Here is a 27,314-nt window from a genome sequence, read left to right as displayed (position 1 = left end):
CCTCCTTTAGCACAAATATAATCAATACACTGGAGTGTAGGGTTAGGGTTAGTTACCAACCTCCTTTAGCACAAATATAATCAATACACTGGAGTGTAGGGTTAGGGTTAGTTACCAACCTCCTTTAGCACAAATATAATCAATGCACTGGAGTGTAGGGTTAGGGTTAGTTACCAACCTCCTTTAGCACAAATATAATCAATACACTGGAGTGTAGGGTTAGGGTTAGTTACCAACCTCCTTTAGCACAAATATAATCAATACACTGGAGTGTAGGGTTAGGGTTAGTTACCAACCTCCTTTAGCACAAATATAATCAATACACTGGAGTGTAGGGTTAGGGTTAGTTACCAACCTCCTTTAGCACAAATATAATCAATGCACTGGAGTGTAGGGTTAGGGTTAGTTACCAACCTCCTTTAGCACAAATATAATCAATGCACTGGAGTGCAGCCTATTGAGGGCCTACTCATCATTAGTCATAGAACACTTCCTGCTTTCATCACCAAACTCCTTTAGCACAAATATAACCATTCAGGAAACCTGAAGTCATGCTGAGGAAGTTGTCCCTTGAGACAGCATATAACTGCAACACATGGAGATTTCAGATAGCCATCTAAATGACCCCTTCTTGTCCCTTGAGACAACACATGGAGATTTCAGATAGCCATCTAAAGGACCCCTTCTTGTCCCTTGAGACAACACATGGAGATTTCAGATAGCCATCTAAATGACCCCTTCTTGTTCCCTAAGTATAGATTGAAATATGTTCTGCCTTTTACACATTCACTTCCTTGTAATCAGGGGAGAAGAAGGATATGACAGAGCACTTACTTTCGTTTTCTTACTATTTTAATTCCTACATTTTTTTTCTCATGTCGGACTACTGATTTGATTGAATGCCGCAGGAGGACTCTGTTTGAGCATGCGCAGTACCCTGTCAGCATGGAGTTGAGGAAGTTTTGTGCCAGAGGCACCTGAGCGTAAATGGTCTCTTATTCAAACCACTACGGGAACGTTTCTACACATGGTAAGGTTCATATTTCATGGTTCGTAGTAGGATAATGTCATTGTTCATGTTGTGTTTCGGTCAAAATAAGTTATAAAACAGTCTAACTCAAACGAACGTTATTTTATCAGCTATCAAGGAATTGTGTCCAGGTGAGTTGAGAATCAATCGCGCGGAATGTTGCCGTCCTTCACGCCTGTCCGTCGTCTCGTCCGTTTTACCGGATTTACTAAAGGACGCTTCAGTTCCAGTTCTGGACCCGTGTAGTTTTCTAAATGATAAACAACCTGTAGTAGACTGGGGGTGTTAAACTAAACTGAAAGAACAGTAGCAGATGTAATATGATCTGCGTGTGCTGCTTAGGTCACGTGTAGTTATTCTGTGTTATGAGAAAACATTGGAAGACTTTTGCACCGAAGTAAAGTTGGCTTTATATTCACACATTCATCAGACATTCGCCGAAAAGCCATTTCATTTAAAAATGTAAAAATCAATAACTAATTCACCTTTAGTCACAGAATCATCAAGCTAGATAGGATTTATTTGATAAATGTCTAGCATACTTTTATAACTTTTTTTTGTTCTGAGTAGATATTCCAGTTTTGACTTGATAGAAATACAATCTATAAAATGCCATTTTAAAGCGCTTATAAATCAATAACTAATTGGCTGTTTGTCACAGAGATGGTTCCATTTAGCTGCGGATGACAACGAAGGACTTCAAACAAAACCAACATAGAAAATGATTGGAAAAGGGGCCTCTTTGCTGTTAAATTAGAGACTTATAAATACATTACCGTTGTGCCTTGTAACTACTTTAAAATGCAGAACTGTTGCACTAAAAATACAAACATTGATTTGGCATACAATTTAAGATGGTAAACGTTGTACAATTTTATGGAAACATTGTCTAATTTCCTATAGAACAAATTGCACTTGAAATTAACATTAGTTTTAAAGCTATTGCAAATAAATGCAGGTTTTAACTCCAACCCTGTTCCCGGAGAGAGACCCTCCTGTAGGTTTTAACTCCAACCCTGTTCCTGGAGAGAGACCCTCCTGTAGGTTTTAACTCCAACCCTGTTCCCGGAGAGAGACCCTCCTGTAGGTTTTAACTCCAACCCTGTTCCTGGAGAGAGACCCTCCTGTAGGTTTTAACTCCAACCCTGTTCCTGGAGAGATACCCTCCTATAGGGCAGGGCTCCTCAAGCCTGTTCCTGGAGAGACACCCCCCTGCAGGTTTTAACTCCAACCCTGTTCCTGGAGAGAGACCCTCCTGGAGAGATACCCTCCTATAGGGCAGGGCTCCTCATCCCTGTTCCTGGAGAGATACCCTCCTATAGGGCAGGGCTCCTCATCCCTGTTCCTGGAGAGATACCCTCCTATAGGGCAGGGCTCCTCATCCCTGTTCCTGGAGAGATACCCTGCTATAGGGCAGGGCTCCTCATCCCTGTTCCTGGAGAGAGACCCTCCTGAAGAGATACCCTCCTATAGGGCAGGGCTCCTCAACCGTGTTCCTGGAGAGAGACCCTCCTGTAGGTTTTAACTCCAACCCTGTTCCTGGAGAGATACCCTCCTATAGGGCAGGGCTCCTCAAACCTGTTGCTGGAGAGATACCCTGCTATAGGGCAGGGCTCCTCAACCCTGTTCCTGGAGAGATACCCTCCTGCAGGTTTTAACTCCAACCCTGTTCCTGGAGAGATACCCTCCTATAGGGCAGGGCTCCTCAACCCTGTTCCTGGAGAGATACCCTCCTGCAGGTTTTAACTCCAACCCTGTTCCTGGAGAGAGACCCTCCTATAGGGCAGGGCTCCTCATCCCTGTTCCTGGAGAGATACCCTGCTATAGGGCAGGGCTCCTCATCCCTGTTCCTGGAGAGATACCCTCCTATAGGGCAGGGCTCCTCAACCCTCTTCCTGGAGAGAGACCCTCCTATAGGGCAGGGCTCCTCATCCCTGTTCCTGGAGAGATACCCTGCTATAGGGCAGGGCTCCTCATCCCTGTTCCTGGAGAGATACCCTGCTATAGGGCAGGGCTCCTCAAGCCTGTTCCTGGAGAGATACCCTGCTATAGGGCAGCGCTCCTCAACCCTGTTCCTGGAGAGATACCCTCCTATAGGGCAGGGCTCCTCATCCCTGTTCCTGGAGAGATACCCTGCTATAGGGCAGGGCTCCTCATCCCTGTTCCTGGAGAGATACCCTGCTATAGGGCAGGGCTCGTCATCCCTGTTCCTGGAGAGATACCCTGCTATAGGGCAGGGCTCCTCATCCCTGTTCCTGGAGAGATACCCTGCTATAGGGCAGGGCTCCTCATCCCTGTTCCTGGAGAGATACCCTGCTATAGGGCAGGGCTCCTCAAGCCTGTTCCTGGAGAGATACCCTGCTATAGGGCAGGGCTCCTCAACCCTCTTCCTGGAGAGAGACCCTCCTATAGGGCAGGGCTCCTCAACCCTCTTCCTGGAGAGAGACCCTCCTATAGGGCAGGGATCCTCAAGCCTGTTCCTGGAGAGAGACCCTCCTGTAGGTTTTAACTCCAACCCTGTTCCTGGAGAGATATCCTGCTATATGTATGGTGGCTGCCAAGGTCTATGGAGGGGTGAATATGTGCAGGTTAATACATGGAATGATTTAGAAAATGAAATGGCCTTCTCCCAGTCTTCCTTGATAAAATAACATTGTTTTCATTGGTTATCAGTATGCGTTAATTGTTCTGCTTTGGTATTAATGATTATTGGTATTGTTCTTCTTTGGTATTAATGATTATTGGTATTGTTCTGCTTTGGTATTAATGATTATTGTTCTGCTTTGGTATTAATGATTATTGGTATTTTTATGCTTTGGTATTAATGATTATTGGTATTGTTCTGCTTTGGTATTAATGATTATTGGTATTTTTATGCTTTGGTATTAATGATTATTGTTCTGCTTTGGTATTAATGATTATTGGTATTGTTCTTCTTTGGTATTAATGATTATTGGTATTGTTCTGCTTTGGTATTAATGATTATTGGTATTGTTCTGCTTTGGTATTAATGATTATTGGTATTGTTCTGCTTTGGTATTAATGATTATTGGTATTGTTCTTCTTTGGTATTAATGATTATTGGTATTGTTCTTCTTTGGTATTAATGATTATTGGTATGCTTTGGTATGAATGATTATTGGTATGCTTTGGTATGAATGATTATTGGTATGCTTTGGTATGAATGATTATTGGTATTGTTCTGCTTTGGTATTAATGATTATTGGTATGCTTTGGTATTAATGATTATTGGTATGCTTTGGAATTAATGATTATTGGTATTGTTCTGCTTTGGTATTAATGATTATTGGTATTGTTATGGAAAACTGAATTCCCCTCCTGGCCATATTCTTAATTTCATACGAGCAAATTGTTTCCATCAACCAGGTGTTCTATTGGTCTGTACTTTAGAAAAGGTACAATATAGCATCACTAATGTGTTAACTGGTAATGAGACAGGGTCTACAGTGTTTCAGAGCTAGTGGTAATGAGACAGCATCTACAGTGTTTCAGAGCTAGTGGTAATGAGACAGGGTCTACAGTGTTTCAGAGCTAGTGGTAATGAGACAGCGTCTACAGTGTTTCAGAGCTAGTGGTAATGAGACAGGGTCTACAGTGTTTCAGAGCTAGTGGTAATGAGACAGCGTCTACAGTGTTTCAGAGCTAGTGGTAATGAGACAGGGTCTACAGTGTTTCAGAGCTAGTGGTAATGAGACAGGGTCTACAGTGTTTCAGAGCTAGTGGTAATGAGACAGGGTCTACAGTGTTTCAGAGCTAGTGGTAATGAGACAGGGTTTCAGAGCTGGTGGTAACGAGACAGGGTTTCAGAGCTAGTGGTAACGGGACAGGGTTTCAGAGCTAGTGGTAACGAGACAGGGTTTCAGAGCTAGTGGTAACGAGACAGGGTTTCAGAGCTAGTGGTAACGAGACAGGGTTTCAGAGCTAGTGGTAACGGGACAGTGGTTCAGAGCTAGTGGTAACGAGACAGGGTTTCAGAGCTAGTGGTAACGGGACAGGGTTTCAGAGCTAGTGGTAACGAGACAGGGTTTCAGAGCTAGTGGTAACGAGACAGGGTTTCAGAGCTAGTGGTAACGGGACAGTGGTTCAGAGCTAGTGGTAACGAGACAGGGTTTCAGAGCTAGTGGTAACGGGACAGGGTTTCAGAGCTAGTGGTAACGGGACAGTGGTTCAGAGCTAGTGGTAACGAGACAGGGTTTCAGAGCTAGTGGTAACGAGACAGGGTTTCAGAGCTAGTGGTAACGGGACAGTGGTTCAGAGCTAGTGGTAACGAGACAGGGTTTCAGAGCTAGTGGTAACGGGACAGGGTGAACAGTGGTTCAGAGCCAGTGTTTACATAATAATGTAATCTGTGTTTTCAGTGTTAACAGTGGAAGTTGAAAGTGAAAACAGCGATGATCTCATCTACTGATCTGGAGCAGCTGGCTGAAATAGGTGAGACACACACACACACACACACACACAAAACTATATAATAGGTGAGACACACACACACACACACACACACACACACACACACACACACACACTACTATTTAATAAGTGAGATTGTAACACTATTCATCCTATCCATGAAACACATTAAATGTACATGGTCTTTCTCCCTTCTCTTCCTCTAAAGCGTACTGGGTCAGTGGTGTTCTCTCTAAAGCATACTGGGTCAGTGGTGTTCTCTCTAAAGCATACTGGGTCAGTGGTGTTCTCTCTAAAGTGTACTGGGTCAGTGGTGTTCTCTCTAAAGCGTACTGGGTCAGTGGTGTTCTCTCTAAAGCGTACTGGGTCAGTGGTGTTCTCTCTAAAGCATACTGGGTCAGTGGTGTTCTCTCTAAAGCATACTGGGTCAGTGGTGTTCTCTCTAAAGTGTACTGGGTCAGTGGTGTTCTCTCTAAAGAGTACTGGGTCAGTGGTGTTCTCTCTAAAGTGTACTGGGTCAGTGGTGTTCTCTCTAAAGTGTACTGGGTCAGTGGTGTTCTCTCTAAAGAGTACTGGGTCAGTGGTGTTCTCTCTAAAGTGTACTGGGTCAGTGGTGTTCTCTCTAAAGAGTACTGGGTCAGTGGTGTTCTCTCTAAAGTGTACTGGGTCAGTGGTGTTCTCTCTAAAGTGTACTGGGTCAGTGGTGTTCTCTCTAAAGAGTACTGGGTCTGTGGTGTTCTCTCTAAAGCATACTGGGTCAGGGGTGTTCTCTCTAAAGCGTACTGGGTCAGTGGTGTTCTCTCTAAAGTGTACTGGGTCTGTGGTGTTCTCTCTAAAGTGTACTGGGTCAGTGGTGTTCTCTCTAAAGTGTACTGGGTCAGTGGTGTTCTCTCTAAAGTGTACTGGGTCAGTGGTGTTCTCTCTAAAGCATACTGGGTCAGTGGTGTTCTCTCTAAAGCTTACTGGGTCAGTGGTGTTCTCTCTAAAGCTTACTGGGTCAGTGGTGTTCTCTCTAAAGTGTACTGGGTCAGTGGTGTTCTCTCTAAAGTGTACTGGGTCAGTGGTGTTCTCTCTAAAGCGTACTGGGTCAGTGGTGTTCTCTCTAAAGTGTACTGGGTCAGTGGTGTTCTCTCTAAAGCGTACTGGGTCAGTGGTGTTCTCTCTAAAGCGTACTGGGTCAGTGGTGTTCTCTCTAAAGAGTACTGGGTCAGTGGTGTTCTCTCTAAAGTGTACTGGGTCTGTGGTGTTCTCTCTAAAGCATACTGGGTCAGTGGTGTTCTCTCTAAAGCGTACTGGGTCAGTGGTGTTCTCTCTAAAGAGTACTGGGTCAGTGATGTTCTCTCTAAAGCATACTGGGTCAGTGGTGTTCTCTCTAAAGAGTACTGGGTCAGTGGTGTTCTCTCTAAAGCATACTGGGTCAGTGGTGTTCTCTCTAAAGTGTACTGGGTCAGTGGTGTTCTCTCTAAAGCTTACTGGGTCAGTGGTGTTCTCTCTAAAGCATACTGGGTCAGTGGTGTTCTCTCTAAAGCGTACTGGGTCAGTGGTGTTCTCTCTAAAGAGTACTGGGTCAGTGGTGTTCTCTCTAAAGTGTACTGGGTCTGTGGTGTTCTCTCTAAAGCATACTGGGTCAGTGGTGTTCTCTCTAAAGCGTACTGGGTCAGTGGTGTTCTCTCTAAAGAGTACTGGGTCAGTGATGTTCTCTCTAAAGCATACTGGGTCAGTGGTGTTCTCTCTAAAGAGTACTGGGTCAGTGGTGTTCTCTCTAAAGCATACTGGGTCAGTGGTGTTCTCTCTAAAGTGTACTGGGTCAGTGGTGTTCTCTCTAAAGCATACTGGGTCAGTGGTGTTCTCTCTAAAGCGTACTGGGTCAGTGGTGTTCTCTCTAAAGCGTACTGGGTCAGTGGTGTTCTCTCTAAAGCATACTGGGTCAGTGGTGTTCTCTCTAAAGCGTACTGGGTCAGTGGTGTTCTCTCTAAAGCGTACTGAGTCAGTGGTGTTCTCTCTAAAGCATACTGGGTCAGTGGTGTTCTCTCTAAAGCGTACTGGGTCAGTGGTGTTAGATGTTCTCTCTAAAGGGTACTGGGTCAGGGGTTTTAGATGTTCTCTCTAAAGAGTACTGGGTCAGTGGTTTTAGATGTTCTCTCTAAAGAGTACTGGGTCAGTGGTTTTAGATGTTCTCTCTAAAGCGTACTGGGTCAGTGGTTTTAGATGTTCTCTCTAAAGCGTACTGGGTCAGTGATGTTCTCTCTAAAGCATACTGGGTCAGTGGTGTTCTCTCTAAAGCGTACTGGGTCAGTGGTGTTAGATGTTCTCTCTAAAGAGTACTGGGTCAGTGGTTTTAGATGTTCTCTCTAAAGAGTACTGGGTCAGTGGTTTTAGATGTTCTCTCTAAAGAGTACTGGGTCAGTGGTGTTCTCTCTAAAGCGTACTGGGTCAGTGATGTTAGATGTTCTCTCTAAAGCGTACTGGGTCAGTGATGTTCTCTCTAAAGTGTACTGGGTCAGTGGTGTTAGATGTTCTCTCTAAAGCGTACTGGGTCAGTGATGTTCTCTCTAAAGCGTACTGGGTCAGTGGTTTTAGATGTTCTCTCTAAAGAGTACTGGGTCAGTGGTTTTAGATGTTCTCTCTAAAGCGTACTGGGTCAGTGATGTTAGATGTTCTCTCTAAAGCGTACTGGGTCAGTGGTGTTCTCTCTAAAGCGTACTGGGTCAGTGGTTTTAGATGTTCTCTCTAAAGAGTACTGGGTCAGTGGTTTTAGATGTTCTCTCTAAAGCGTACTGGGTCAGTGATGTTCTCTCTAAAGCATACTGGGTCAGTGGTGTTCTCTCTAAAGAGTACTGGGTCAGTGGTTTTAGATGTTCTCTCTAAAGAGTACTGGGTCAGTGGTGTTCTCTCTAAAGCGTACTGGGTCAGTGATGTTAGATGTTCTCTCTAAAGCGTACTGGGTCAGTGATGTTCTCTCTAAAGTGTACTGGGTCAGTGGTGTTAGATGTTCTCTCTAAAGCGTACTGGGTCAGTGATGTTCTCTCTAAAGAGTACTGGAAGTTATCAATGCCCTAGATCTGACAGAAGAGTGACCAATCTCTCACCATGACACTGCCCACAAACACTCAGGCTGTCATTGATCATGTAGCTAAGATCTGCCCCCCCCCCCCCCCTCCCCCCTCCTACTGACTGGTCTCAGAACAGAGGATATGATTCAGTCAGGGGACCCAAACACAAACAGGCTTAGTTTCCTCCCAACCACATGCTAGGTTACACGTTGCCCGTTCTAAAAATAGCTTTGTATGCAATCTTAGAAGAAGGAGGAGAGGGATGTGGAGGAGGACGGGTCATCTTGCTGATAAGAGGCCCAGCTCATAATTGTATCTGGAGGGGCTTGGGGAGGGAGAGGAGGAGGGGAGCTGGAAATTAACATATCTGGGCAGGGCTCACCTTCCCTCTGCTCTGAGTCAGTCTTAGTGCCACCTCCTCTCTCCCTTCTACCTCCTCTCTCCCTTCTACCTTCTCTCTCCCTTCTACCTTCTCTCTCCCTTCAACCTCCTCTCTGCCTTCATCCTCCTCTCTGCCTTCTACCTCCTCTCTGCCTTCTACCTCCTCTCTCCCTTCATCCTCCTCTCTCCCTTCTACCTCATCTCTCCCTTCTACCTCATCTCTGCCTTCATCCTCCTCTCTGCCTTCATCCTCCTCTCTGCCTTCATCCTCCTCTCTGCCTTCATCCTCCTCTCTGCCTTCATCCTCCTCTCTGCCTTCATCCTCCTCTCTGCCTTCTACCTCATCTCTCCCTTCATCCTCATCTCTCCCTTCATCCTCCTCTCTGCCTTCATCCTCCTCTCTGCCTTCATCCTCCTCTCTGCCTTCATCCTCCTCTCTGCCTTCTACCTCCTCTCTGCCTTCATCCTCCTCTCTGCCTTCATCCTCCTCTCTGCCAAGCCAAGGACTCTGGGAGGTCATCCGCTCAACATTCCGTCACACCACTTCAAGGAAAACCGCGCAGCTGGAAAGTACCTAGAATATCAACAGGTCTTTGTTTTTGTGACCACAGCTGACTGTGTTCTCCTTCCAATGGCTTTTCCTGGAAGGAGGATCGTAAAAATATCCTTCCTCATTCCACAGTTAGTCCATTAGTCTGACTGAGCAGTAGTGTCCCCATTCCACAGTTAGTCCATTAGTCTGACTGAGCGGTAGTGTCCCCATTCCACAGTTAGTCCATTAGTCTGACTGAGCAGTAGTGTCCCCATTCCACAGTTAGTCCATTAGTTTGACTGAGCAGTAGTGTCCCCATTCCACAGTTAGTCCATTAGTCTGACTGACCAGTAGTGTCCCCATTCCACAGTTAGTCCATTAGTCTGACTGAGCGGTAGTGTCCCCATTCCACAGTTAGTCCATTAGTCTGACTGAGCGGTAGTGTCCCCATTCCACAGTTAGTCCATTAGTCTGACTGAGCGGTAGTGTCCCCATTCCACAGTTAGTCCATTAGTCTGACTGAGCGGTAGTGTCCCCATTCCAGTTAGTCCATTAGTCTGATTGAGCGGTAGTGTCCCCATTCCACAGTTAGTCCATTAGTGTGACTGAGCGGTAGTGTCCCCATTCCACAGTTAGTCCATTAGTCTGACTGAGCGGTAGTGTCCCCATTCCACAGTTAGTCCATTAGTCTGACTGAGCGGTAGTGTCCCCATTCCACAGTTAGTCCATTAGTCTGACTGAGCAGTAGTGTCCTCATTCCACAGTTAGTCCATTAGTCTGACTGAGCGGTAGTGTCCCCATTCCACAGTTAGTCCATTAGTTTGACTGAGCGGTAGTGTCCCCATTCCACAGTTAGTCCATTAGTCTGACTGAGCGGTAGTGTCCCCATTCCACAGTTAGTCCATTAGTCTGACTGAGCGGTAGTGTCCCCATTCCAGTTAGTCCATTAGTCTGACTGAGCGGTAGTGTCCCCATTCCACAGTTAGTCCATTAGTCTGACTGAGCAGTAGTGTCCCCTTTCCACAGTTAGTCCATTAGTGTGACTGAGCAGTAGTGTCCTCATTCCACAGTTAGTCCATTAGTGTGACTGAGCAGTAGTGTCCTCATTCCACAGTTAGTCCATTAGTCTGACTGAGCAGTAGTGTCCTCATTCCACAGTTAGTCCATTAGTCTGACTGAGCGGTAGTGTCCCCATTCCACAGTTAGTCCATTCGTCTGACTGAGCGGTAGTGTCCCCATTCCACAGTTAGTCCATTAGTGTGACTAAGTGGTAGTGTCCCCATTCCACAGTTAGTCCATTAGTCTGACTGACCAGTAGTGTCCCCATTCCACAGTTAGTCCATTAGTCTGACTGAGCAGTAGTGTCCCCATTCCACAGTTAGTCCATTAGTCTGACTGAGCAGTAGTGTCCCCATTCCACAGTTAGTCCATTAGTCTGACTGAGCGGTAGTGTCCCAATTCCACAGTTAGTCCATTAGTCTGACTGAGCGGTAGGGTCCTCATTCCACAGTTAGTCCATTAGTCTGACTGAGCGGTAGTGTCCCAATTCCACAGTTAGTCCATTAGTCTGACTGAGCGGTAGTGTCCCCATTCCACAGTTAGTCCATTAGTCTGACTGAGCGGTAGTGTCCCCATTCCACAGTTAGTCCATTAGTCTGACTGAGCGGTAGTGTCCCCATTCCACAGTTAGTCCATTAGTCTGACTGAGCGGTAGTGTCCCCATTCCACAGTTAGTCCATTAGTCTGACTGAGCAGTAGTGTCCCCATTCCACAGTTAGTCCATTAGTCTGACTGAGCGGTAGTGTCCCCATTCCACAGTTAGTCCATTAGTGTGACTGAGCGGTAGTGTCCCCATTCCACAGTTAGTCCATTAGTGTGACTGAGCGGTAGTGTCCCCATTCCACAGTTAGTCCATTAGTGTGACTGAGCGGTAGTGTCCCCATTCCACAGTTAGTCCATTAGTCTGACTGAGCGGTAGTGTCCCCATTCCACAGTTAGTCCATTAGTCTGACTGAGCAGTAGTGTCCCCATTCCACAGTTAGTCCATTAGTTTGACTGAGCGGTAGTGTCCCCATTCCACAGTTAGTCCATTAGTCTGACTGAGCGGTAGTGTCCCCATTCCACAGTTAGTCCATTAGTCTGACTGAGCGGTAGTGTCCCCATTCCACAGTTAGTCCATTAGTGTGACTGATTGGTAGTGTCCCCATTCCACAGTTAGTCCATTAGTGTGACTGAGCGGTAGTGTCCCCATTCCACAGTTAGTCCATTAGTGTGACTGAGCAGTAGTGTCCCCATTCCACAGTTAGTCCATTAGTGTGACTGAGCAGTAGTGTCCCCATTCCACAGTTAGTCCATTAGTCTGACTGAGCGGTAGTGTCCCCATTCCACAGTTAGTCCATTAGTGTGACTGAGCAGTAGTGTCCCCATTCCACAGTTAGTCCATTAGTCTGACTGAGCGGTAGTGTCCCCATTCCACAGTTAGTCCATTAGTTTGACTGAGCGGTAGTGTCCCCATTCCACAGTTAGTCCATTAGTCTGACTGAGCAGTAGTGTCCCCATTCCACAGTTAGTCCATTAGTCTGACTGAGCGGTAGTGTCCCCATTCCACAGTTAGTCCATTAGTTTGACTGAGAAGTAGTGTCCCCCTTCCACAGTTAGTCCATTCGTCTGACTGAGCGGTAGTGTCCCCATTCCACAGTTAGTCCATTCGTCTGACTGAGCGGTAGTGTCCCCATTCCACAGTTAGTCCATTCGTCTGACTGAGCGGTAGTGTCGCCATTCCACAGTTAGTCCATTAGTCTGACTGAGCGGTAGTGTCCCCATTCCACAGTTAGTCCATTAGTTTGACTGAGCAGTAGTGTCCCCCTTCCACAGTTAGTCCATTAGTCTGACTGAGCGGTAGTGTCCCCATTCCACAGTTAGTCCATTAGTTTGACTGAGCAGTAGTGTCCCCCTTCCACAGTTAGTCCATGAGTCTGACTGAGCAGTAGTGTCCCAATTCCACAGTTAGTCCATTAGTTTGACTGAGCGGTAGTGTCCCCATTCCACAGTTAGTCCATTAGTTTGACTGAGCAGTAGTGTCCCCCTTCCACAGTTAGTCCATTAGTTTGACTGAGCGGTTGTGTTGGAACTATCCCAGTAGACATTATGAGAGAGGTAGTAGTGTTGGAACTATCCCAGTAGACATTATGAGAGAGGTAGTAGTGTTGGAACTATCCCAGTAGACATTATGAGAGAGGTAGTAGTGTTGGAACTATCCCAGTAGACATTATGAGAGAGGTAGTAGTGTTGGAGCTATCCCAGTAGACATTATGAGAGAGGTAGTAGTGTTGGAACTATCCCAGGAGACATTATGAGAGAGGCAGTAGAAACTAGAAGGGTAAATGTTCTCATTGTCCCCCAGAATAAACAACAGATTCCTCTGGGTAGCGTTTCTTTCTCCACTATATCTGGGTTCCTCCCAACCGGCTCCCTATATAGTGCACTACACTTGACAGGGGCTGTTAGGGCTCTAAGTAGTTTACTCTATAGGGAATAGGGAGTCATTTGGGCCACAGTATTTCTGGTTTCCTTCCCTCTGGACCGCTGGGCAGAGCAGGGTAAATACTGATCTAGATTAGGACACAGTTTCCAGTCCCTGTTTTTTGGTTAATGAAATTATCTGTGTTGTTTTCTGTGGATTATCAGTTTTTGGGGCGGAAACAGCAACGGACAGGAAGACCCGACACAAACCAGGAAATGGATGTGAATTTATAGAGGAGATGTTCAGTTATTCTCAATTATCAACATGTTTAGAAGGGAATGGGCCCATAACCTAGTCAGTAGTAGTAGTAGTCTGTTACAGGACTAGTTATGTGTGATTGTAGTGATGTCACCAACCTCCTCAGTGTGCTACAGAGCAACACTGTTTAATCAACGATTAGTGCTATCTGGGATCCTTGGGATGTCCATACCCTAAATCCTAACCTCTAAATCCTAACCTCTAAATCCTAACCTCTAAATCCTAAACCCTAACCGCTAAACCCTAACCGCTAAACCCTAAACCCTAACCGCTAAACCCTAAACCCTAACCGCTAAATCCTAAACCCTAACCGCTAAATCCTAAACCCTAACCCCTAACGCCTAAACCCTAACCCCTAATGCCTAAATCCTAACCCCTAAATCCTGTATCCTAAATCCTAACCCCTAAATCCTAACCCCTAAACTCCTAAATTCAATGCATTTAGTTGACTCCCTGCTAAGTTCAATACATTTAGTTGATTCCCTACTGAGTTCAATACATTTAGTTGACTCCCTACTGTGTTCAATACATTTAGTTGACTCCCTACTGAGTTCAATACATTTAGTTGACTCCCTACTGAGTTCAATACATTTAGTTGACTCCCTACTGAGTTCAATACATTTAGTTGATTCCCTACTGAGTTCAATACATTTAGTTGACTCCCTACTGAGTTCAATACATTTAGTTGACTCCCTACTGAGTTCAATACATTTAGTTGACTCCCTACTGAGTTCAATACATTTAGTTGATTCCCTACTGGGTTCAATACATTTAGTTGATTCCCTACTGGGTTCAATACATTTAGTTGACTCCCTACTGTGTTCAATACATTTACTTGACTCCCTACTGAGTTCAATACATTTAGTTGACTCCCCACTGAGTTCAATACATTTAGTTGACTCCCTACTGAGTTCAATACATTTAGTTGACTCCCTACTGAGTTCAATACATTTAGTTGATTCCCTACTGAGTTCAATACATTTAGTTGACTCCCTACTGAGTTCAATACATTTAGTTGACTCCCTACTGAGTTCAATACATTTAGTTGATTCCCTACTGGGTTCAATACATTTAGTTGACTCCCTACTGAGTTCAATACATTTAGTTGACTCCCTACTGAGTTCAATACATTTAGTTGACTCCCTACTGAGTTCAATACATTTAGTTGACTCCCTACTGAGTTCAATACATTTAGTTGACTCCCTACTGAGTTCAATACATTTAGTTGACTCCCTACTGAGTTCAATACATTTAGTTGACTCCCTACTGAGTTCAATACATTTAGTTGATTCCCTACTGAGTTCAATACATTTAGTTGACTCCCTACTGAGTTCAATACATTTAGTTGACTCCCTACTGAGTTCAATACATTTAGTTGACTCCCTACTGAGTTCAATACATTTAGTTGACTCCCTACTGAGTTCAATACATTTAGTTGACTCCCTACTGAGTTCAATACATTTAGTTGACTCCCTACTGAGTTCAATACATTTAGTTGACTCCCTACTGAGTTCAATACATTTAGTTGATTCCCTGCTAAGTTCAATACACCCTGTTCCCTATACACCCTGTTCCCTATACACCCTGTTCCCTATACACCCTGTTCCCTATACACCCTGTTCCAACCCTAACCATTTTAAATATCAACTTCAATGGGTTAGGGATGTCCCGAGGATCCCAGATAGCACAGTAAATCAAATGTATTTATATAGCCCTTCTTACATCAGCTGATATCTCAAAGTGCTGTACAGAAACCCAGCCTAAAACCCCAAACAGCAAGCAATGCAGGTGTAGAAGCACGGTGGCTAGGAAAAACTCCCTAGAAAGGCCAAAACCTAGGAAGAAACCTAGAGAGGAACCAGGCTATGAGGGGTGGCCAGTCCTCTTCTGGCTGTGCCTGGTGGAGATTATAACAGAACATGGCCAAGAGTGGGCCTGACACTGGGGGTGAGTGGGCCTGACACTGGGGGTGAGTGGGCCTGACACTGGGGGCGAGTGGGCCTGACACTGGGGGCGAGTGGGCCTGACACTGGGGGCGAGTGGGCCTGACACTGGGGGCGAGTGGGCCTGACACTGGGGGCGAGTGGGCCTGACACTGGGGGCGAGTGGGCCTGACACTGGGGGCGAGTGGGCCTGACACTGGGGGCGAGTGGGCCTGACACTGGGGGCGAGTGGGCCTGACACTGGGGGCGAGTGGGCCTGACACTGGGGGCGAGTGGGCCTGACACTGGGGGCGAGTGGGCCTGACACTGGGGGCGAGTGGGCCTGACACTGGGGGCGAGTGGGCCTGACACTGGGGGCGAGTGGGCCTGACACTGGGGGCGAGTGGGCCTGACACTGGGGGCGAGTGGGCCTGACACTGGGGGCGAGTGGGCCTGACACTGGGGGCGAGTGGGCCTGACACTGGGGGCGAGTGGGCCTGACACTGGGGGCGAGCGGGCCTGACACTGGGGGCGAGCGGGCCTGACACTGGGGGCGAGCGGGCCTGACACTGGGGGCGAGCGGGCCTGACACTGGGGGCGAGCGGGCCTGACACTGGGGGCGAGCGGGCCTGACACTGGGGGCGAGCGGGCGAGCGGGCCTGACACTGGGGCGGGCGGGCGAGCGGGCCTGACACTGGGGCGGGCGGGCGAGCGGGCCTGACACTGGGGCGGGCGGGCGAGCGGGCCTGACACTGGGGCGGGCGGGCGAGCGGGCCTGACACTGGGGCGGGCGGGCGAGCGGGCCTGACACTGGGGCGGGCGGGCGAGCGGGCCTGACACTGGGGCGGGCGAGCGGGCCTGACACTGGGGCGGGCGACATTGACAGTTTTGGTGTAACATGGCGACCCTCTATTTGTCTCCTCAGAGCTGCAGAAGGAGGAAGATGAGGAACAGGGTCGTCGTGGGTACCGTCCGGATCGCCCTCCAGCCCCACGTAGAGTCAGCTTCAGCCAGGACACCTCTCACCCCTACTACGATGTGGCTCGACACGGGATCCTACAGGTCACAGGTAACCAGGACACCTCTCACCTCCTACTACGATGTGGCTCGACACGGGATCCTACAGGTAACCAGGACACCTCTCACCTCCTACTACGATGTGGCTCGACACGGGATCCTACAGGTAACCAGGACACCTCTCACCTCCTACTACGATGTGGCTCGACACGGGATCCTACAGGTAACCAGGACACCTCTCACCTCCTACTACGATGTGGCTCAACACAGGATCCTACAGGTAACCAGGACACCTCTCACCTCCTACTACGATGTGGCTCGACACGGGATCCTACAGGTAACCAGGACACCTCTCACCTCCTACTACGATGTGGCTCGACACGGGATCCTACAGGTAACCAGGACACCTCTCACCTCCTACTACGATGTGGCTCAACACAGGATCCTACAGGTAACCAGGACACCTCTCACCTCCTACTACGATGTGGCTCGACACGGGATCCTACAGGTAACCAGGACACCTCTCACCTCCTACTACGATGTGGCTCGACACGGGATCCTACAGGTAACCAGGACACCTCTCACCTCCTACTACGATGTGGCTCGACACGGGATCCTACAGGTAACCAGGACACCTCTCACCCCCTACTACGATGTGGCTCGACACGGGATCCTACAGGTAACCAGGACACTGGGGCGGGCGAGTGGGCCTGACACTGGGGCGGGCGAGTGGGCCTGACACTGGGGCGGGCGAGTGGGCCTGACACTGGGGCGGGCGAGTGGGCCTGACACTGGGGCGGGCGAGCGGGCCTGACACTGGGGCGGGCGAGCGGGCCTGACACTGGGGCGAGCGAGCGGGCCTGACACTGGGGCGGGCGAGTGGGCCTGACACTGGAACTGCAACATTGACAGTTTTGGTGTAACATGGCGACCCTCTATTTGTCTCCTCAGAGCTGCAGAAGGAGGAAGATGAGGAACAGGGTCGTCATGGGTACCGTCCGGATCGCCCTCCAGCCCCACGTAGAGTCAGCTTCAGCCAGGACACCTCTCACCCCTACTACGATGTGGCTCGACACGGGATCCTACAGGTCACAGGTAACCAGGACACCTCTCACCTCCTACTACGATGTGGCTCGACACGGGATCCTACAGGTAACCAGGACACCTCTCACCTCCTACTACGATGTGGCTCGACACGGGATCCTACAGGTAACCAGGACACCTCTCACCTCCTACTACGATGTGGCTCGACACGGGATCCTACAGGTCACAGGTAACCAGGACACCTCTCACCTCCTACTACGATGTGGCTCGACACGGGATCCTACAGGTAACCAGGACACCTCTCACCTCCTACTACGATGTGGCTCGACACGGGATCCTACAGGTAACCAGGACACCTCTCACCTCCTACTACGATGTGGCTCGACACAGGATCCTACAGGTAACCAGGACACCTCTCACCTTCTACTACGATGTGGCTCGACACGGGATCCTACAGGTAACCAGGACACCTCTCACCTCCTACTACGATGTGGCTCGACACGGGATCCTACAGGTAAACAGGACACCTCTCACCTCCTACTACGATGTGGCTCGACACGGGATCCTACAGGTAACCAGGACACCTCTCACCTCCTACTACGATGTGGCTCGACACGGGATCCTACAGGTAACCAGGACACCTCTCACCCCTACTTCGATGTGGCTCGACACGGGATCCTACAGGTCACAGGTAACCAGGACACCTCTCACCCCTACTACAATGTGGCTCGACACGGGATCCTACAGGTCACAGGTAACCAGGACACCTCTCACCCCTACTACGATGTGGCTCGACACGGGATCCTACAGGTCCACTGAAAAACATCCCCACAGCATGATGCTGCCACCACCATGCTTCACCATAGGGATGGTGCCAGGTTTCCTCCAAATGTGACCCTTGGCCTTCAATATTGGTTTCATCAGACCAGAGAATCTTGTTTCTCATGGTCTACGAGTCCTTTAGGTGCCTTTTGGAAAACTCATAGGGGGCTGTCATTTGCCTTTTACTGAGGAGTGGCTTCTGTCTGGCCACTCTACCATAAAGGTCTGATTGGTGGAGTGCTGCAGAAATGGTTGTCCTTCTGGAAGGTTCTCCCATCTCCACAAAGGAACTCTGGAGCTCTGTCAGAGTGACCACCGTCACCTCCCGGCCCAACCCCTTCTCCCCCGATTGCTCAGCTTGGCCAGGTAGCCGGCTCTAGGAAGTGGTGGTGGTTCCAAACTTCTTCCATTTAACAATGATGGGGGCCACTGTGTTCTTGGAGACATTCAATGCTGCTGACATTTTTTGGTACCCTTCCCCAGATCTGTGCCTCGACACAATCCTGTCTCGGAGCTCTACGGACAATTCCTTCGATCTCATGGCTTGATTTTTGCTCTGACATGCATTGTCAACTGTGGGACCTTTATATAGACAGGTGTGTGGCTTTCCAAATCATGTCCAATCAATTGAATTTACCACAGTTGGACTCCAATCAAGTTGTAGAAACATCTCAAGGATGATCAATGGAAACGGGAGGCACCTGAGCTCAACTTCGAGACTCATAGCAAAGAGTCTGAATTCTTATGTAAATAAGGTATGTGTGTTCTTTATTTTTATAGATTTTCAAAAAAATCTATTTTTGCTTTGGCATTTTGTGGTAGTGTGTGTTGATTGATGAGGGACAACATGAATTTAATATATTTTAGAAGAAGGCTGTAACGTAACAACATGTTGGAAAAGGTGAAAGGGTCTGAATACTTCCTGAATGCCCTGTATCCTGTTGGGCCAACTTGTCCTAAAGGTGCGAGAGAAATATTCCAGACATCGTCTGGGACAGTTGTGGGATGCGATAGATCCCAAATGAACACAACCACAAGCATCAAAACACCTTTTAAAAGCAATGAAGCTGATACACCAGATCAGAACGTTTTGGCTTGAAAATCTTCCCAAAATGGCAGCAATGCCCCCGGCAGGAGGCTATGAGCACGATGTTCCTAAATGGCAGCAATGCCCCCGGCAGGAGGCTATGAGCACGATGTTCCTAAATGGCAGCAATGCCCCCGGCAGGAGGCTATGAGCACGATGTTCCTAAATGGCAGCAATGCCCCCGGCAGGAGGCTATGAGCACGATGTTCCTAAATGGCAGCAATGCCCCCGGCAGGAGGCTATGAGCACGATGTTCCTAAATGGCAGCAACGCCCCCGGCAGGAGGCTATGAGCACGATGTTCCTAAATGGCAGCAATGCCCCTGGCAGGAGGCTATGAGCACGATGTTCTTAAATGGCAGCAATGCCCCTGGCAGGAGGCTATGAGCACGATGTTCCTAAATGGCAGCAATGCCCCCGGCAGGAGGCTATGAGCACGATGTTCCTAAATGGCAGCAACGCCCCCGGCAGGAGGCTATGAGCACGATGTTCCTAAATGGCAGCAATGCCCCTGGCAGGAGGCTATGAGCACGATGTTCTTAAATGGCAGCAATGCCCCTGGCAGGAGGCTATGAGCACGATGTTCCTAAATGGCAGCAACGCCCCCGGCAGGAGGCTATGAGCACGATGTTCCTAAATGGCAGCAACGCCCCCGGCAGGAGGCTATGAGCACGATGTTCCTAAATGGCAGCAATTCCCCTGGCAGGAGGCTATGAGCACCAATGTTCCAAAATGGCAGCAATGCACCCGGCAGGAGGCTATGAGCACGATGTTCCTAAATGGCAGCAATGCCCCCGGCAGGAGGCTATGAGCACGATGTTCCTAAATGGCAGCAACGCCCCCGGCAGGAGGCTATGAGCACGATGTTCCTAAATGGCAGCAATGCCCCTGGCAGGAGGCTATGAGCACCAATGTTCCAAAATGGCAGCAATGCACCTGGCAGGAGGCTATGAGCACGATGTTCCTAAATGGCAGCAATGCCCCTGGCAGGAGGCTATGAGCACGATGTTCCAAAATGGCAGCAATGCACCTGGCAGGAGGCTATGAGCACGATGTTCCTAAATGGCAGCAATGCACCTGGCAGGAGGCTATGAGCACCAATGTTCCAAAATGGCAGCATTGCCCCTGGCAGGAGGCTATTAGCACCAATGTTTCAAAATTGCAGCAATGCACCTGGCATTAGGCTATGAGCACGATGTTCCAAAATGGCAGCAATGCCCCCGGCAGGAGGCTATGAGCACGATGTTCCTAAATGGCAGCAATGCACCTGGCAGGAGGCTATGAGCACAATGTTCCTAAATGGCAGCAATTCCCCTGGCAGGAGGCTATGAGCACCAATGTTCCAAAATGGCAGCAATGCACCCGGCAGGAGGCTATGAGCACGATGTTCCTAAATGGCAGCAATGCCCCCGGCAGGAGGCTATGAGCACGATGTTCCTAAATGGCAGCAACGCCCCCGGCAGGAGGCTATGAGCACGATGTTCCTAAATGGCAGCAATGCCCCTGGCAGGAGGCTATGAGCACGATGTTCCTAAATGGCAGCAATGCACCTGGCAGGAGGCTATGAGCACCAATGTTCCAAAATGGCAGCATTGCCCCTGGCAGGAGGCTATGAGCACCAATGTTCCAAAATGGCAGCAATGCACCTGGCATTAGGCTATGAGCACGATGTTCCAAAATGGCAGCAATGCCCCCGGCAGGAGGCTATGAGCACGATGTTCCTAAATGGCAGCCATGCCCCCGGCAGGAGGCTATGAGCACCAATGTTCCTAAATGGCAGCCATGCCCCCGGCAGGAGGCTATGAGCACCAATGTTCCTAAATGGCAGCAATGCCCCCGGCAGGAGGCTATGAGCACGATGTTCCTAAATGGCAGCAATGCCCCCGGCAGGAGGCTTTCAGCACGATGTTCCTAAATGGCAGCAATGCACCTGGCAGGAGGCTATGAGCACGATGTTCCTAAATGGCAGCAATGCCCCCGGCAGGAGGCTATGAGCACGATGTTCCTAAATGGCAGCAATGCACCTGGCAGGAGGCTATGAGCACGATGTTCCTAAATGGCAGCAATGCCCCCGGCAGGAGGCTATGAGCACGATGTTCCTAAATGGCAGCAATGCACCTGGCAGGAGGCTATGAGCACGATGTTCCTAAATGGCAGCAATGCCCCCGGCAGGAGGCTATGAGCACGATGTTCCTAAATGGCAGCCATGCCCCCGGCAGGAGGCTTTCAGCACGATGTTCCTAAATGGCAGCCATGCCCCTGGCAGGAGGCTATGAGCACCAATGTTCCAAAATGCAATTAATTAGCGGGGAAAACACCATTCTCAAAAGTGATCCTGTGTGTAATGCTGTCTTATAAGTGGTGCATTTGTTTTATGGTGAAAAATGATCTTCCCCTCAAACTGTAAACTGACACACTGTCTGTGTATTCCAGTTAGGCTCTACACCGGTTCTAATAAGGATTAATGTGCTCTCTCTCCTCCTGTTCTCTCTCTCCTCCTGTTCTCTGTTCTCTCCTCCTGTTCTCTCTGTTCTCTCCTCCTGTTCTCTCCAGGTGATGATAACTATGGCAGGAAGCTAGTGATCTTCAGTAGCTGCCTGATGCCCCCCTCCCATCAGCTCAACCACCACCACCTACTGCAGTGAGTCAGGACAACCATCATACGATATGTGTTGTTTATGTACACTTGACCCTATGTAGCTCTATGTAGTCCATATCTACCTCTGTGGAACGTCCTCTATGGTCTGTTCTGCTCTATGTAGTCCATATCTACCTCTATGGTCTGTTCTGCTCTATGTAGTCCATATCTACCTCTATGGTCTGTTCTGCTCTATGTAGTCCATATCTACCTCTATGGTCTGTTCTGCTCTATGTAGTCCATATCTACCTCTATGGTCTGTTCTGCTCTATGTAGTCCATATCTACCTCTGTGGTCTGTTCTGCTCTATGTAGTCCATATCTACCTCTGTGGTCTGTTCTGCTCTATGTAGTCCATATCTACCTCTATGGTCTGTTCTGCTCTATGTAGTCCATATCTACCTCTGTGGAACGTCCTCAACTCAATCAGCATGACAGAGTGATCGCCAGCCTTGTCCTCGTCAACACTCACACCTGTGTTAACGAGAGAATCACTGACATGATGTCAGCTGGTACTTTTGTGGCAGGGCTGAAATGCAGTGGAAATGTTTTTTAGGGGATTCCATTCATCTGCATGGCAAAGAGGGACTTGGCAATTAATTGCAATTCATCTGATCACTCTTCATAACATTCTGGAGTATATGCAAATTGCCATCATACAAACTGAGGCAGCAGACTGTGAAAATGTATATTTGTGTCATTCTAAAAACCTTTGGCCACGACTGTAGACTAGATTAACTGTTTCTGAATCATATCAATGGGATTCGTTTATTTTTAAAGGCAGTCGCTCTTTAAGCGCTCACCTTTTTATGATACAATATTTTTACGTAGTTATTTAAAAAAAATAAAAATCTTCAGGCTCTGTCAACTTGGCTGTTGATCATTTGCTAGACAGACATTTCCAAGTCTTGCCCTAGATTTTCAAGACGATTTAAGTCAAAACTGTAACTAGGCCCCTCAGGAACATTCAATGTCTTCTTGGTAAGCACCTCCAGTGTATATTTGGCCTTGTGTTTTAGGTTATTGTCCTGCTGTAGGGAACATTTGTCTCCCAGAGTCTGTTGGAAAGCAGACTGAACCAGGCTTTCCTCTTTTTCCCTGTGCTTAGCTCTGTTGTTTCTTTTTTATCCTGAAAAACTCCCCAGTCCTTTAACGATTACAAGCATACCCATAACATGATGCAGCCACCCCTATGCTTGAAAATATGGAGAGTGGTACTCAGTCATGTGTTGTATTGGATTTGCCACAAACATAACACTTTGTATTCAAGACATAAAGTGAACTGCTTTGACACATGTTTTGCAGTTCTACTTTAGTGTCTTGTTTTGGAAAATGTGTATTTTGTGCAGGCTTCCTACTTTTCATTCTGTCATTTAGGTTAGTATTGTGGAGTAACTACAATGTTGTTGATCCATCCTCAGTTTTCTCCTATCAACAATAAACTCTGTAACTGTTTTAAAATCAACATTGGCCTCATGGTGAAATCGCTGAGTGGTTTCCTTCCTCTCCGGCAACTGAGTTTGGGAGGAAGCCTGTATCTTTGTAGTGACTGGGTGTTTTGATACACCATCCAAAGTGTGTTTAATAACTTCACCGTGCTCAAAGGGATATTCAATGTCTGCTTTAAAAAACAAAAACATCTACCACTCGGTGCATTGGAAAACCTCCCTGGTCTTTGTGGTTGAACCGTCGACTGAGGGACCTTACAGATAATTGTATGTGTGGGGGTACAGAGATGAGGTAGTCATTCATAAATCATGTTGAACACTATCATTGAACACAGAGTGAGTCCATACAGTTTATTATTGTGACTTGTTAAGCACATTTTTACTCCTGAACTTATTTAGGCTTCTTACCATAACAAAGAGGATGAATACTTATTGACTCAATACATTTCAGTTTAGTATTTTTTTATTAATTTGTAAAAAGTAAATCTAAAAACATATTGAATCAATTTGTTGCCGCTCCAGAACCTCCCGTAAGAGTTGAGATCTGGTGACTGAGACGGCCTGCTCATCAGACCAGACTGAGACGGCCATGGGATGGGTTTTCCTGCTCATCAGACCAGTTGAGATCTGGCGACTGAGACGGCCATGGGATGGGTTTTCCTGCTCATCAGACCAGTTGAGATCTGGCGACTGAGACGGCCATGGGATGGGTTTTCCTGCTCATCAGACCAGTTGAGATCTGGTGACTGAGACGGTCATGGGATGGGTTTTCCTGCTCATCAGACCAGTTGAGATCTGGTGACTGAGACGGTCATGGGATGGGTTTTCCTGCTCATCGGACCAGTTGTGAGACGGTCATGGAATGGGTTTTCCTGCTCATCAGACCAGTTGAGATCTGGTGACTGAGACGGCCATGGGATGGGTTTTCCTGCTCATCGGACCAGTTGAGATCTGGTGACTGAGACGGCCATGGGATGGGTTTTCCTGCTCATCAGACCAGTTGAGATCTGGTGACTGAGAAGGCCATGGGATGGGTTTTCCTGCTCATCAGACCAGTTGAGATCTGGCGACTGAGACGGCCATGGGATGGGTTTTCCTGCTCATCGGACCAGTTGAGATCTGGCGACTGAGACGGCCATGGGATGGGTTTTCCTGCTCATCAGACCAGTTGAGATCTGGTGACTGAGACGGCCATGGGATGGGTTTTCCTGCTCATCAGACCAGTTGAGATCTGGTGACTGAGACGGCCATGGGATGGGTTTTCCTGCTCATCAGACCAGTTGAGATCTGGCGACTGAGACGGCCATGGGATGGGTTTTCCTGCTCATCAGACCAGTTGAGATCTGGCGACTGAGACGGCCATGGGATGGGTTTTCCTGCTCATCAGACCAGTTGAGATCTGGTGACTGAGACGGTCATGGGATGGGTTTTCCTGCTCATCAGACCAGTTGAGATCTGGTGACTGAGACGGCCATGGGATGGGTTTTCCTGCTCATCGGACCAGTTGAGATCTGGCGACTGAGACGGCCATGGGATGGGTTTTCCTGCTCATCGGACCAGTTGAGATCTGGCGACTGAGACGGCCATGGGATGGGTTTTCCTGCTCATCAGACCAGTTGAGATCTGGTGACTGAGACGGCCATGGGATGGGTTTTCCTGCTCATCAGACCAGTTGAGATCTGGTGACTGAGACGGTCATGGGATGGGTTTTCCTGCTCATCGGACCAGTTGTGAGACGGTCATGGAATGGGTTTTCCTGCTCATCAGACCAGTTGAGATCTGGTGACTGAGACGGCCATGGGATGGGTTTTCCTGCTCATCGGACCAGTTGAGATCTGGTGACTGAGACGGCCATGGGATGGGTTTTCCTGCTCATCAGACCAGTTGAGATCTGGTGACTGAGAAGGCCATGGGATGGGTTTTCCTGCTCATCAGACCAGTTGAGATCTGGCGACTGAGACGGCCATGGGATGGGTTTTCCTGCTCATCGGACCAGTTGAGATCTGGTGACTGAGACGGTCTTGGGATGGGTTTTCCTGCTCATCGGACCAGTTGTGAGACGGTCATGGAATGGGTTTTCCTGCTCATCAGACCAGTTGAGATCTGGTGACTGAGACGGCCATGGGATGGGTTTTCCTGCTCATCAGACCAGTTGAGATCTGGTGACTGAGACGGCCATGGGATGGGTTTTCCTGCTCATCAGACCAGTTGAGATCTGGTGACTGAGATTGTCATGGGATGGGTTTTCCTGCTCATCGGACCAGTTGTGAGACGGTCATGGAATGGGTTTTCCTGCTCATCAGACCAGTTGAGATCTGGTGACTGAGACGGTCATGGAATGGGTTTTCCTGCTCATCAGACCAGTTGAGATCTGGTGACTGAGACGGCCATGGGATGGGTTTTCCTGCTCATCGGACCAGTTGAGATCTGGTGACTGAGACGGCCATGGGATGGGTTTTCCTGCTCATCAGACCAGTTGAGATCTGGTGACTGAGACGGCCATGGGATGGGTTTTCCTGCTCATCAGACCAGTTGAGATCTGGTGACTGAGACGGTCATGGGATGGGTTTTCCTGCTCATCGGACCAGTTGTGAGACGGTCATGGAATGGGTTTTCCTGCTCATCAGACCAGTTGAGATCTGGTGACTGAGACGGTCATGGAATGGGTTTTCCTGCTCATCAGACCAGTTGAGATCTGGTGACTGAGACGGCCATGGGATGGGTTTTCCTGCTCATCGGACCAGTTGAGATCTGGTGACTGAGACGGCCATGGGATGGGTTTTCCTGCTCATCAGACCAGTTGAGATCTGGTGACTGAGACGGCCATGGGATGGGTTTTCCTGCTCATCAGACCAGTTGAGATCTGGCGACTGAGACGGCCATGGGATGGGTTTTCCTGCTCATCGGACCAGTTGAGATCTGGTGACTGAGACGGTCTTGGGATGGGTTTTCCTGCTCATCGGACCAGTTGTGAGGTGGTCATGGAATGGGTTTTCCTGCTCATCAGACCAGTTTAGATCTGGTGACTGAGACGGCCATGGGATGGGTTTTCCTGCTCATCAGACCAGTTGAGATCTGGTGACTGAGACGGCCATGGGATGGGTTTTCCTGCTCATCAGACCAGTTGAGATCTGGCGACTGAGACGGCCATGGGATGGGTTTTCCTGCTCATCGGACCAGTTGAGATCTGGTGACTGAGACGGTCATGGGATGGGTTTTCCTGCTCATCGGACCAGTTGTGAGACGGTCATGGAATGGGTTTTCCTGCTCATCAGACCAGTTGAGATCTGGTGACTGAGACGGTCATGGAATGGGTTTTCCTGCTCATCAGACCAGTTGAGATCTGGTGACTGAGACGGCCATGGGATGGGTTTTCCTGCTCATCAGACCAGTTGACATCTGGTGACTGAGACGGCCTGCTCATCAGACCAGTTGTGAGACGGCCATGGGATGGGTTTTCCTGCTCATCAGACCAGTTGAGATCTGGTGACTGAGACGGCCATTGGATGGGTTTTCCTGCTCATCAGACCAGTTGACATCTGGTGACTGAGACGGCCTGCTCATCAGACCAGTTGTGAGACGGCCATGGGATGGGTTTTCCTGCTCATCAGACCAGTTGAGATCTGGTGACTGAGACGGCCATGGGATGGGTTTTCCTGCTCATCAGACCAGTTGAGATCTGGTGACTGAGACGGCCATGGGATGGGTTTTCCTGCTCATCAGACCAGTTGAGATCTGGTGACTGAGACGGCCATGGGATGGGTTTTCCTGCTCATCAGACCAGTTGAGATCTGGTGACTGAGACGGCCTGCTCATCAGACCAGTTGTGAGACGGCCATGGGATGGGTTTTCCTGCTCATCAGGCCAGTTGAGATCTGGTGACTGAGACGGCCATGGGATGGGTTTTCCTGCTCATCGGACCAGTTGAGATCTGGTGACTGAGACGGCCATGGGATGGGTTTTCCTGCTCATCAGACCAGTTGAGATCTGGTGACTGAGACGGCCATGGGATGGGTTTTCCTGCTCATCAGACCAGTTGAGATCTGGCGACTGAGACGGCCATGGGATGGGTTTTCCTGCTCATCGGACCAGTTGAGATCTGGTGACTGAGACGGTCTTGGGATGGGTTT

General features: G+C 48.7%; 1 protein-coding gene across 1 annotated transcript in view; it reads left to right on the top strand.

Annotated features, from left to right (window-relative positions):
• The first annotated feature begins 942 nt into the window (after positions 1–942).
• Positions 943–27,314, top strand: part of LOC139379275 (rho GTPase-activating protein 8-like) — a 42,575-nt gene continuing 16,203 nt past the window's right edge. Inside the window, exons 1-4 of the mRNA XM_071122078.1 lie at positions 943–1,030; positions 5,410–5,482; positions 17,099–17,242; positions 21,653–21,740. Of these exons, the coding sequence (XP_070978179.1) occupies positions 5,443–5,482; positions 17,099–17,242; positions 21,653–21,740 (272 nt within the window). The 5' untranslated portion in view covers positions 943–1,030; positions 5,410–5,442. The remainder of the gene's footprint in view (positions 1,031–5,409; positions 5,483–17,098; positions 17,243–21,652; positions 21,741–27,314) is intronic.

Source organism: Oncorhynchus clarkii, chromosome 21 (genome assembly GCF_045791955.1).
Source record: "Oncorhynchus clarkii lewisi isolate Uvic-CL-2024 chromosome 21, UVic_Ocla_1.0, whole genome shotgun sequence".
NCBI lineage: Eukaryota > Metazoa > Chordata > Actinopteri > Salmoniformes > Salmonidae > Oncorhynchus > Oncorhynchus clarkii.
This window is presented reverse-complemented; position numbering and strand designations above follow the sequence as displayed.